A 13669-nucleotide genomic window follows, 5' to 3' on the forward strand; every position below is an offset into this window, starting at 1 on the left:
CGTCATCACCACCACCATCATCATCATCACCATCATCGTCGTCGTCATCATCATTATCAGTCTACTTATGTTCCACTGCAGGTCGAAGACATCTCCTAGCGATCATGTACTGTAGAGTAGAGTTGACGGCATGGGACCGCCAGACTCCTATTTTGAAGACTCCTGGTGTTTTGTTTGTCTTGGTTTTTGCAGAGGAGGCATAGCCGTCCGAAACGAACGTCTCTCAATAGCGCACCTCTGTAAAGCTGGACGCCTGGCCGGGTGCCTGTTGTACCCGCATTTTAAACCAGTGGATGTCCGGCGGTGGGGATGGAGCCTATCAAATCTTCATCAAACCTGTCGAATCTTCGTTGAATCTATGGAAATTTCATTTCACACCACCTAATTCTTTGCAGTTCTCGACTACGCTTCCTTCGTTTGGCACCCATTCGGTAACTCTAATAGACCACTGGTTATCCGCCTTGCGCATTACACGGCTGTCAAGCTTCATCGTCCTGTTTCACTGATTTGCTCTACATGCCCTCGCAAAAAAAAGGAAAAAAAAATCCTACTAGAATACCAACCAGAGCAATCTGCCAGCATGCTTTGAACGTATGATCAGCATTGTTAGGCTACTTCACGCACTTTCTGGTGTTTATCTTTCTGCTTGCCTGCCTGTGTCTCTAACCGTTATTCCGTCCGACTTAGGTTGCTGGGTAATTGATGACCTAATGGGTAGAGTATTGGACTTCTATACTATGGGAGCCCGGTTCAAAAGCAACCCTCCAACCAATTGAACGTCTTCGGGGCAAACTTGGGTAACCAGCTGCAGTGGGCAAGTGTCACTAGGTATGTGTCGCTCTTGAACGACAAAAAAAAAATATCCTTTAAAATATCTGTGGTGCTGGCCGGAATCTAACCCACGTCGTATGTATTGGGACAATATTGGCTAAATATATATTGACATGAGCTGCAAGCGCAGACTTCGCGATGGTGACGCTAGGTGGCGCAGCGTGTCCACCAGAGGGAAACGCGAGAGCGGAGCCCGCCTGCAGCACTCGCCTCATGCGCGATTCGTCTTGTGCGCTGACGCTGCAGTGTGTCGCCGCGTTGCGTCAATACTAATCGCACATTAACGTCGACATTCATCGTGAGACGCGTTCTGTTGGAAGTTTTCCCCTCAATGTCACTCAAGAACGCAGTCGTGGCAGGGAGTGTATGTATGAACCGCAAGAAACCGACAGCAACGCGAGAACGTTTACTCCGTCTCATATCCTGCGCTTTCCGGATAAGTTAAGGAGGAGGGCTTATCCACAGTGACCTAGTAATCCTTTCATGCAAGCTTTTCCACTTAGTCGACGTTTGCGCGGAAGGCGATCGTAGGCAGCAGCTCAACGCGGAAGAGCCTTTCTTCCTGTTCTGTCTTTGCTGGTTGCCTGTCGAAGCTTCACTCACGCAGCTTTCGCTGTGTTGCGCAGACTTGCTGGGATGGAGCGTAGGTCGTCGACGGCTCGGTTTTCACCAGTCGGAGCCAGGCTCTCGCTCACAGACTAACCTAATCGCGCAGAACCTAACTACGACGCGAACTGTACACAACCCGAGCGAACGGAGAAGAGCAAAATTTCCGCCGGTTTCCCTATTTCTCGGCCTACATGCGTTTTTCCCGAAAAAGCAAAACAGCGCTGTCGTTACCGTCGTCATTACTACACTGCAACGGGCGTGTCCTTGTTAGTACGAGCACAAGGTACGGCGAGGCTTAGCGTGAAAAAAGAAAGAACGCTGCGTCGCCTTTAATGAACCAGGGCCGGCGAAACCGCGTTATAGAAAGAGACAAACAACTGCGCGCGTTGTAAACAACGAACGCGGACGTATCATAAAACATGCAAGAAGCGAAGCAGCCCGTCGAGTGACGAAGGAAGTGTTGGGGAAGTGAGACAGCGGGCGAATCTCTCTTTCCCCGCGCGTTAGCTTTTTTTTTTGGGCGGGGGGGGGGGAAAGGGGCAGGCCTGCCACAGTCGGTACCACAGTAGAGTCAGACGGAATGCACCTGACAGCTCGTCTCCTCGCTCCGTTCCCTCTCTTCCCCCTTTTCCCTTCCCCCGTTTTCCCGCACGCTATAGGCATTTCTAAAGGCCCCGCGGTGTAATACCCAGTGCAGAGACAACGCGCAAGGATCGTTCCAGGAAATCGAGTCCCGAGAGCCGCGTAGAGCGGAATATCGGCGCTTCATTAAGAGCTTGATCTCCGTTCGTCTTCCATGGCGAGCTGCCTGCGCTTTTCCCGAAAACTGCAGCTAAGGCGGCGTTTCCGGGAAGGTAAATAAGTAGCGCTGCCTTCCTGATCCGGTAGACCTTCCCGACCTCCTGCGCTTTCTCGCCAGCTCGCTTGCGCAATGCTGGTGGAGGCGAAGGAGAGAGGCGGCGTCTCCTCCGGCGACTGCTTGCACTTTTTCCCGCAGGCTGCGTCAACGTGTACACAGCAACTGAGAGAGAGAGAGAGAGAGAGAGAGAGAGAGAGAGAGAGAGAGCACTGCAAACGCCCTCAACGCTCGCGCTGATCGTCGTTCATTCCTTAAACTTTCATTAAGGGATTATAGAGAGAGCTGAGCAGACAGGCAGGTACAGTAAACCAAGATGGCAGGGAGAGTGGTTTGGTTCGTCGCATAAAATTAAACAGGTTTAGCGTACCTCTAACAGTCGCTAACATCCTTACCAGTACCCTTACCTTGCGCTCACTTTCGTCGTCCTTTCACCTAAACTTTCATTAAAGAGGTTGTTGAGAGCAACAGGAACATGGGAACGCGACGAAAGCAGGGAAACGGGCCGTTGTTCACTCGTCGCTTATAATTAGAGATTTTTAATTAACAGTTGTTAAACATTCAGGCAGCGAGTCGCGGCAGTTGCTGGGTCTGAACGAGGCCAATCCCCAATACACAAAGTGCGCTTCACTATTCCGCAGCCACGCTAAAAAAATCAAGAAATTAAAAAAAATCACTGACGATTACGATACTACCAATTGCTATATTTCAGCGCAGCTGTATACGTGTTTTCATTTCGCGATATGGTGGCTGGCGCGGACAATCTGCCTCGTGCGGCACGTTGCAAGGAAGGAAGGAAGGAAATCAACTTTATTCAGGTCCTGCAGGCCACGAGAGCTTTGGGCTCTCATGGAGTGGGCGTCTACAAAGCGATGTGTGACGCAACTGCTTCGCTAATCGGGAGATCGCGAGAGGTGGCGCGTGGGCGCGATTCATACCAGCCGCCGCAGACAGACCTTCGCTCATGCAGCGCTTTTCTTTCCGTACAGACGGTGCACGCTACTCGGGCGCCATCTCGTAGCCATCGTCGCCGCAAAGCGCGCACTACGCTTTCCTTCTCGCGATTCCGCTATACCCTCCTCCCCTGCTTTCGCCTCATTGTACCGCTGCACCCTCCTCCTCCGCTCTTCTCCTCGCGCTCTCCTCGCTATAGCAGCCCTTCATCTCCCGCTGCGCTCCGCGTTCGCTTTCATCCTTCGCTGTGTTCGTTCGCCAGGTCACGAGGGACAACGCTGACGATCGCTGAAGGAACGGGCATCTAAGGGCACATTCACACCGGCGACTTGAGGAGGTCGCGCGACCAAGTTGGTCGCTTTGCGACCAGTCGCAAATGGTCGCAAACGGTCGCCTTTCTCGAAAAGCGACCATTTTGGGCGAGTCGCTCTCTGCGCGATTTTTCAGTCGCGCGACCGTGGTCGCAAAACTGATAAACCAATCAGCGGCGCACCGGAAGTGATCTTTCGTGTGCCTACATCCGGCCTCCTCCGGCGTCGCATTCAAATTCCGAGTAGACTCCGAGAGTTCTCGCTGAGAACGATAATCTCCGGGATTGCGACTTGCGGGTCGCGCTCAGCCGGGCTTGCCGGTGTGAACATCAGTCGCCTTCGGTCGCTTTTTGATTGCGAGTCGCAAATGGTCGCGCGACCTCCTCAAGTCGCCGGTGTGAATGTGCCCTAAGAGGTGCGCTTTAAAAACGCAACACGGTGTGATACCTCATTTCCATATCAAGCTATTCTGCGGCGACACTCCGAAAGGCCGGGTATGCCTCCAACAATCTGCATATAGACAGCCATTCGCTGCGATACCTGAAGCTTTGCGCGCAGGATGCAGTTGTATCGAATTGTGGACCATTGAAGAAACATTTGCACAGCGGCGCAGGATAGGCGAGGAGTACGGGAACTTAAGGAACGCGCGCCATTAGTGCTTATGCGTGTCCTTCGTGCAGTGTGCTCGTCCTTTGCGTCCTTGTATCCTCGTATGCCCGCCTTAATGGCCAGCCCAAGGAATGCTCACCCAACCAAACCCGTCGACTCGTTATTGGAAATGAAACAAGGAAGGCGACGCGAATCACCCGGTGTCGCCACAAGTGCGGCGCGCCGCCGTGTAACACCGCGTTTGATCACCGCCGCATTCTTCGTCTTTCTGATTGGAGGAGCAGAACGCCGCGTGATGCAACCCGCGTGTAACTTGCACTCGAGCGTACTGACCCAGCGTCGAACAGCAATGCTTACATGCAGTCGGAATGCGCTGCATTAAATCCGCTGTTCCGCGAAGTGGAAGCTCGTGAGCCCTCTATATGAGCCGCCGGGACGCAGCCCATATAGAGCTAGGACTCGCGAGGATGTGGCCGTGTTATATAGGTTGTGCTCCCACCCGCCCCCTCCTCCCCATGGAACTAACCGCCTACCGCACAACTACCCTGCTTTCTCGACGATAGTCCCGCAGAGATCTCGCGCCCACTGCGGGTCAGAGCCCGTAGCTAAGGCGAGAACACTTTCATTTCTCCGGGCGAAACAATCCGAGCCAAGCGAAGCAGCAGGGGTCGGCGGATATTATACTCGGCGCCTTTCTGCGGGGCCCCGTTGCACTTGGGCTGTGTGTGTTGTGCAGCGTAAGCTAGTTACATACATTTTGCTCGCGTACACGTCTGATACCTAACCAAATACAAGCAGATTGCGCGTGGTTTGGGCTCTCGGTAGTAGATGTCTCGCCGAAGAATACAAAAGAAGAAAGAGAAGGAATGAGGCTGGGAAAGAAGCGCTCTCCTCGGCTGGGGATCGCGTAGTGCGGCGCGTTAGAAGAGGTTCTCGAGGTCTCAGCTATGAGGAGTCCTTTTTGCTTTCTCGGCACCAAATGAGCTTGCCATAGCAGTTGCTGGACCGGCTGACGAGAGACAAACCAGTCGACCGGAGCGGAGTGGTCTCGAGCTTCGACGGCGTCGCGAACGTTAACCCGCGTGGTTTAACCCCGTGTCCTTTCTTCGGCGCGAGTCATTTTAGCCGACGGGACTTGTTGCGGGAACTCGGCTGCTAGCGCTGATGACGTCATCCTCAGCAAAGGGGCAAACCGCGCGGTGCTATTATTATGCCTTCGCGCGAGACGTACGTAATCGTCGTACCTGCAGGCGCTTCCGAGTGCCGTGCACACGTAATAACGTCATCGCCGTAGGTGGCGCCGTATGCTTCCCTTACCGCGTAGCTCTATAGTTCGGGTTTCGCGTGTCTCTCGCGGGGGTCGAGATTGCTCGCACATTCTTAGCGCGGCACGCGAACTTGAAAGTGCAGTCGGTGAGGGTAACACGTGTGTGCGGTGTTTGCATAGTTCGGCATATACAACTATCATGCACCCAACTATCATGTATGAATATTTTAAGAGATGTACAAATGCCACGTAGCTGGACAGAACCAAGGTAATGTTGTTTGCCGTCGCTCGTAGGTGCTCAGATTAGCTTTTTTTTTGCATTCCGGCTAATTGCATAGTCCTAATTAGTGAATCAACTTCTTAAACATTCGAATTAGGTGAAAAGAGTCAGTGAGAAAATTGGAAGGCAGCAGGAAAAACTCCCAATACAGCTTTCTGTTGCTCAGTACGGGCTACATAAGTCTTTTTCTGAGCGTGAAAGAAACCCGCGGATGGAGCAAAATTCGTGGGTTTCTTTCACGATCGCAAAAACACTCTTATGTGGCCCGTATGGAGCAGCAGCAAGCTGTATCGGGAGTTTTTCGTGTTGCTCTACAATTTTTCGTTGACACTTTTCATCTAGTTATAATACTTGAGAAGTTGATTATTTAATTAACACTGATTATGTAACTACGCCTAAAGCAAAAATAATCTGAGTATCTCCAAGCAATGGCAAACATTACGTTGGTTCTGTCCAGCTACGTCGCATTTGCATACATTTAAATCTTGATGCATGGTAGTTGGGACATCCTGTATACCTACGTATAGCAGAACGAATGGTACCTGGCGGAGTAGCTACGCCAAGAATGGTGTGCGAAGGCTGAAACCTGTCTTGCGCTTTTCACAGTAAGGAGTGACACTTTCGCCGGCTTCGCTAATGCGCTGCCCCACAGAAAATGTATTATTGTAAACATTTATGTAAACAGTTATCTCTACAGCTATTTTCAGTTTTTTTTTCTAGTAATGTATACAACGCTCTGCAGGCACTGTTAACGTGAGAGGATGTTTAGTAAGCGAGAATAGGCATGCAAACCGAGACAGGTGGCGACGCCACCGTGAAGTTCCCGTACTAGAACGCCGTGACATCAGAGTATTTTGGCATTGTCTGCTGAGGCCTAGGTAACTGTTTATTGGTAAAGACAGACTGCAGCGCAGTCTGAAGAAAAAAAAAACGAACAAACAAACCTGGCACGTCTGGGGAATCTTTTCATGTGCCGAAACGGGACTCAAATACTGAATGGTAGGCCGAAATTCGTGACGTCACACTGACGTACAAAAGCGGTGGTCACGGCGCAAAGCTTAAGAAGGAAGAAAAGTCCGGCCGCCATTTCCTCCAGTAGTAATTAAACTTTGTACAGCGCAAAATGTATGAAAATAGGGTTCTGATAGGATACTTTGCCAGTTTAAACTGATCGCTATTGCTCTGCAATTCTCCCTTTGATCAGATATAAGCCAACCTATATACGAGCTCCGCCAATGGCACCTGCCCTCGCGTCACTAACGGTAGGCGCAAACATAATTGCGCGCAGCTGCTACTTAAAAGTTAAGCGAGGTTCCTTTCCAAAAAGGGATTAGACACGATATTCCCGGTTCCCATTCTCACGCGAAAAAAAAAAACAGCCCGTAATCCATCCTGACGAGTCGTGCTCAGCGCCAGTCGACGCTTTAATTTCTAGACACTCGACAGCGACTAATTTGCATAATTAACACGTCCAGGCGGCCGGCGGGTCTCTGCATTGTCGATTCGGTTTATGGGAGCGGTTCTCGTGCCCTAGAGGAGAGGGGAGGAGGGGTAGCGAAGAGAAGGCTTAAAGAGAACAGAGGCCGTCCGCTGGCATTGGGTCCCCCCCCCCCCCCCCCCCTCCCCAGTGATAAGTATTTGTCGGTCGAAACAACCAGCCAGGCGTTATACGAAACATTCGCGATGCCCGATTCGAATCCGTGTTTTCCGAATAGGTTTAAACCATCTTAAAAAAATAAAAATAAATTGAAACACAGTCGACGTTAAATAGACTTGGGATTCGGACGGCAGGCATGTTATGGTACAGCTTATTGACTTTACATAGACGGTATATACTTTCGATAATGACTTCACGGCATAGAACAGACTTTCTGTGGTTGCGGAGTGTATATATCGTCCCTAGCTGACACCTTAGACTTCCAGCCTACACTTTCCCTCGATTAAAGCTTGTAAACTTTCGGCAAGGGACCCGCTTCGGATTATAAAGAGAACGATAAGCGGGAAGAACTATATTCGTTAAATGTTTTTTGTAAATAAACTGTATGCAGACATGGAATAGAAAAAAAAGGATAGATATACGAATGCAAATAGGTCTTCAAGAAGTATGTGGAGACTCGCTAGTCAGTATACATATACATTATAGACACATAGTACAGCTCTATCGAAAGGTAGAGGTATACAAAATGTCTGTAGAAAATCTGCAGCTTTCTTGTAAGCACCGGCAGTTATACAGTCTACATATTCCCAAGCCTAAAGTTACGGAGCAACCACTTCCACGCTGTCACATTAACGCGCACCGCCCGTTAACTTGCGAGATTGAATGCGCGTTAATTTGGAAGATCGAACGGACTCACGGCCTCTCGTCGCCATGTGTAGCTTACAAAACTCTGGACATAATCTTATGACCTTCTTGCGGTTCGACTGCATTTTTTTGTTGCGTTCAATAAAAGTTATGCTGAAATGCAAATAAACGTCACACATTATTCTTTGCACAGCTGTAGCGAATCTACAGACTTCCTGCAAAGTGGTCTACAAGAAGTACATAAATATTCTATGTTCATCTTCTAGAGTTTTCTGTTTAGATAAGCTATATACGAACTCGCTTTTCATTCGGCTGTGAAGCAGCCACTTAACCTATGTATCAGAAAAGGAGTTCGTCAGATTGTCTAATGAGATAGAGGTCTACCACAGCTCTACAACTATTCTAAAGACATCCTGTAGACGTCTGCATCTACATACTGACTTCATTACCGTTCGGCTATGTATTAACCAATAAATGAAAAAAGGTTGTTAGATTGTCTAAAAGCCCAGACGTCCACAGGAAATCTATAGAGTTTCTTGCAGACCTCTTTGCGCCTAAGGCAATCTATAGACTAACTCCCTTCTTATTAGGTTAGGGAGCAACCACTCTTCCGTGGTCGTCGCGCCTTCTGCAGCCGGCCACTTCTCCGGGGAGAGCGCACACCGCACGCATTAAGTAGCGAGATCGAGCGGACTGGCGGCCTCCCGTTGCCACGGCAACGCAACCGCCACGCGTCATTCCCTTTATCCCTCGACCATGCCCGGCAGCCAGTGACGGAGGCACGCCTGTCTTAAACCTTGCCGCACGTGCGGCTGCAGTGGGAGGGAGAGGGAGGGAGGGAGGAGGGGGCTCGATGGCCAGCGCGCTCTGAACAGCTCGTCTATATCAATCACGCAAACGAGCCGCTTGAAGAAGCGGCGCACCTTGCGGGCCGGACATTCAAAGCGAAGCTTTCTAGCCGAACCCTTTCGGACATTGCTGACCGTGGCGGCTGCTATGGCTGCTGCAGCTGCTGCTGCTATTGCTGTTGCAGCTGCTGCTGCTATTGCTGTTGCAGCAGCTGCTGCTAGTGCTGTTGCAGCAGCTGCTGCTATTGCTGCTGCGGCTGCTATTGCTGTTGCAGCTGCTGCTATTGTTGCTGCTATTGCTGCTATTGCTGCTGCGGCTGCTGCTGTTGACATCCGAATTCTGTTGCCTATACGCTAACATTTTCCCAGTTCTTTGAGACGTTTTATCGATTTAAAATGGTATCATTTATCAATTCATCAGTTTATAGTTATCTGCAAGCACGCGCAAGATCCCGCAATCATCGCAAGACAGAGGTTTACAGGAAGATGGAGGCTTGGTGCGATGAACAGTGGTCGAACCAGGAATGTCGTGGGAGCCAACGTTTCGGCAGGGAGACCTGTATCTGTCGGGGCAGCAACTGCTTTAATTACAGTCGTAAAACATTTGCAGCGCACTCTTTGCAAAGTACCTCGTTTTCTTTCTTTAGTGTTGTTTGTGTACACATTGTTCTTTCTTAGTTTTTTTCTGGTGGGGTTTTCTTTTACGGTGGAGGAAGGGCGGAAGGTCTGACCATGAGACCGCGATTGATTGATGAGCCTGTATCCGCTCGAAGCAAGAGACGGATATAGACGCCCAAAGAGAAATCAACGAGTTCTTTCCCGCTGTTGCCGAATACGTGACTCCGAATATTCGGGGTTATTGTGCTGACTCACTGTTTTTAGTGCGGACAAGACCGACGAATCCAATTATTCTCTCTCTGCTTACTACACAAAGAAGTCACGAATTTCGTTTCGAAAAATTCGAAACAATGTCGCCGCTGGATTAGATGACCCGAGCACTGTCCATACTAAGCATGCGGCTTCTATCATAGCCCTACCGCTCACGTTTATAATTAACGAAATGTTCGACGCGGGTATTTTGCCCTCTGACCTTAAAGCTGGCACGTATAATTCCTGTTCATAAAAGTGGAACCACTAGTGAGATAACAAACTACCTACCGACATCTGTTTTGCACATTTTGTAAAAAGTTTTCGAGAATGTTATTCAATGCAAGGCTTGTAAACTTTCTTACTAAATACCATGCTATCAATGATTCGCAGTATGGCTTCCAGAAAGGAGAATATACGGAAATGGCGCCATTACTTGTCAAGAATGAAATTCTTAACAACATGCAAACATTTTTTACTGGGGGTTTATGTACAGATCTAAGGAAAGCATTTTATTGTTTGAATAATAAATATTATGCTGTCGAAATTGCATCACCATGGTGTATGTGGCGTCGCCCTTGACCTATAAAAATATCTCTACAACAGAAAACAGTGTGTGAATGTCGCTGACCTAACATCCCCGACTATTATGGTGAAATACGGTGTGCCTAGGGGGTCGATCCTATAACCCTTCTTGTTTATACTTTACATCAATGACTTATGTGACTCACCTAATTCACCGAAGATGGTCATGCATGCTGATGACGCCAATATTTTTTCCTCCGCACAAAATTTAAACTCATTTAAGCAGTTGTTTATCGTTGCGTTTAATTAAATTCGAACAGTGGATGAACACCAACAGATTAACCTTCAACGTTAAGAAAAGTAAATACGTATTTTTTTTAAGCCGCATAACAAACAATGTGACTCTAAACTCACCCTCAATTTTCGAGGAACTACTCTACAGCGCACTGCATAAGAAAATTGGTAAGTGGTTTGGCTCGAAGACACAATGTCCTGGAGCGCGCACGTTAATAAGCCCACAATTGAATTAGGCCGAGCCGTTGGTTTCCTCTACAAATCGAAATAAATAATTCAAGTTAGGCTCAAGGGGACGACGTATTATACTATTCTTTATTCTCGTCTTTAATACTGCACTCTAGTCTGGGGTTCCAGGACAATAATGAGCTACAGCAAACTGGAGGCGCTGCAAAGGAAAGTGTTAAGCATTTAAAAAAATCTTAATGGACACGTACCCGAGCCTACTAGCCACTGGTCCCCCATTCATTGAACACAATATGCCTAAAGCGCCTAATTTATACGATTATAAACTGTCCCTAGATATGTATAGATATAATCTTACAAAAGATAACGAAACATCCTGCGTGCACCTACAACATAGGTGGAAGACTAATACAGGAGCCGCGTTCACGCACGAATTATGGTAAGTCTAGTTTTAACTACCGCATATCAACACGTTACAATTAGCCGCCGTGGTTGCTCAGTGGCTATGGTGTTGGGCTGCAGAGCACGAGGTCGCGGGATCGAATCCTGGCCACGGCGGCCGCATTTCGAAGGGGGCGAAATACGAAAACACCCGTGTGCTTAGATTTAGGTGCACCTTAAAGAACCCCAGGGGGTCAAAATTTCCGGAGTCCTCCACTACGGCGTGCCTCATAATCAGAAAGTGGTTTTGGCACGTAAAACCCCAAATATTATTAAATATTATTATTACTTTACAATTAACCTTTAGCACTAATTTCAATGCCCCACTCACCACGCTGTAATCGGAAGTACGAGATTACCTGATGAAACAATGAACATTGGTTTCCCGACTGTTGCATACCTTTTGTTTTTTCCTTCATCAGCCTGTTTAAATTCATATTATTACTTTATCTTAGCTTTCATCAAAGACTGCTTCGTGTATTTGTTTCTTCTGTCTTTATGAATTCCGAGTTATTGTTCATCACGTATACTGTACCTGTTTCCCATGCAATGTCATTTCTTTTTCATAATGTCTGTACTTATATATAATTGTGGGAAGTTTGTGAAATACGCTGCCTGTTGATCCCTGCAGGCCCCACAGGGCCTGTCAAGCTGTCTGCGACAGCTTTTTGCCTGGGGGACCCCCAACTTATTTCCTTCATTCAAATAACTTTATTGAGTGCCCTGCGATTTGGTGGGGTGGGCCTTAACCCCACCTAGGTTTCGGCCAAGGGTTGTTGGCCCTTGGCGGCTTCCTCGGCTCGCTGGACGGCCCAGATTTGGTGCTGCAGGTTCCAGCTGAGCAACGCAGACCCCCAGCGCGCGCGTAGGCTGTCGCTGTCTGAGGCTGCATCATCGTTATTGTGTATGGTACCCGTACATTCACACAAGATGTGCTCTAGGGTGGCTCTAGAGTCGCAGTGTCTGCACTTTCCAACTTGTTTGTTGGAAATAAAGTGGATTCGAATTCGGATTCGGATGACTATAAGTTTTTTTTTCCACGCTGGCGGGTTCTTTTTGATAATCATGAAACCTCGCTTGTCTCTCCAGAGCAGAAGAACAGTATAGAAGTTGGGACATGGCCTCAGAGATTGCGCGCGTTGGCAGGTTTTGCTGCGGACGCCCCTTGCAACGCCCTCCCCAGCAAAAAAAAAAAAAAAATAGAAAGGAAAAAAAGAAGGTATAATCCGATGCGCGCGCCCGGCTGCCTCGAAGTGGCGCTGTTAGCTGAGGGTGAAAGAAAAGTAGGGAAACGAAAAAAAAAAACAAAACAAGGAGACGTACAAAAACAAAGTTCACAATAGGGGGTCAGAAAATGTAGTTATGAGAATTCATCGTGTGTTTTTTTCTTCTTTTTTAACCTAGGTAGGACATTAGGCAGTATAATAGCAAGAGCTTGGTGGCGCTATCCATTCGACCACGGATTACCAAGTCACCCAGATAGGCGTGAAGACGATTACAAACAAAATTAGATACACACACACAGATTAGTACATAGCCCCCGGAAAGTGCGTAATACCCTAAGAACGCTAACGCATAAATATGGTGCCGGAGGGAACTCCCTTGCTTTGGCAGTGGAGACTTCACTCAAGGTCGATCGATACTGATCAGGTGGCGTACTACAGGGTGGACAGTCGGCTCAAGGACATCTACATTTGTACGATCGCAGTTTCGAGTGACCGGCACTATAAAACGGCACAACCGTAGCTTTTTGTTTTTTGGAGTAAAGTTCGTGAGGAGGCTGCAGCTTGTTACGAACTTCCAACCGGTGCCACCAGTGTTACGACATCCAACCGGTGCCGCCAGTGTTACGACTTCCAACCGGTGCCGCCAGTGTTCCGAACTTGTACCGCTGCACCACGATTACGGCTTTGTGGTCCCGTAGCGCTCGTCACCCGTTTCGTGACAGAGCGTTGGTAGCGAAGACTCCGAGCCTGGCGTCGATGAGAATAACAAAAGGGACTTTATACATTATATACAGGTTATCATACAGGACATGAACGGGTCGGCACTGGGGCCGAGTGCTCACAACAAACGCGACTGTTCTCGCACGACGACGTCCGGCGAAAACGCGTAACACATCTCACCCCAGTCGGGAGCGACACTCTCTCCCGGTGGGTTGGCGGATCCTGTTTTCGAGCGGCGTGTCGCTGCTTTTATAATCCCCGAGGACCATTGTCACTCAAACGGCCCAATACAAAGTCAGCACACGACGGTCGTCCGAGGGGTCCAACCAGCGACCGCGCTGGCCACCCGGTTCAAAGTTCGCGCGCGCGGTGACCTCCAGGCAAAGGGAGGTGCGGCGCCGGGCTGTCTGGCACACGCCGACACGTCCAAACTTGCGGCTCGCCGAGGCTTCTCCGCTTCTCCCGCAGGACCCGCTGCCTGACGGCTCAGCATCTTGACTTGTGAAGGGAGAATTAGGGCGCTCGCAGGATAGATTCTGCATC

The 13669-nt window shown here is 49.1% G+C and overlaps 2 protein-coding genes across 3 annotated transcripts in view; one reads left to right on the forward strand and one right to left on the reverse strand.

Moving 5' to 3' along the window:
- LOC135905686 (A-type potassium channel modulatory protein KCNIP1-like) overlaps positions 1-13669 on the forward strand; it is a 348523-nt gene that overhangs the window by 23475 nt on the left and 311379 nt on the right. The gene's annotated exons all lie outside the window — the stretch shown is intronic.
- Positions 2105-13669, reverse strand: part of LOC135905685 (uncharacterized) — a 33778-nt gene continuing 22213 nt past the window's right edge. The window contains exon 3 of the mRNA XM_065436650.1: positions 2105-2461. Coding sequence (XP_065292722.1) covers positions 2209-2461 — 253 coding nt within the window. The 3' untranslated portion in view covers positions 2105-2208. The remainder of the gene's footprint in view (positions 2462-13669) is intronic.

Source organism: Dermacentor albipictus, chromosome 7 (genome assembly GCF_038994185.2).
Source record: "Dermacentor albipictus isolate Rhodes 1998 colony chromosome 7, USDA_Dalb.pri_finalv2, whole genome shotgun sequence".
Taxonomy (NCBI): domain Eukaryota; kingdom Metazoa; phylum Arthropoda; class Arachnida; order Ixodida; family Ixodidae; genus Dermacentor; species Dermacentor albipictus.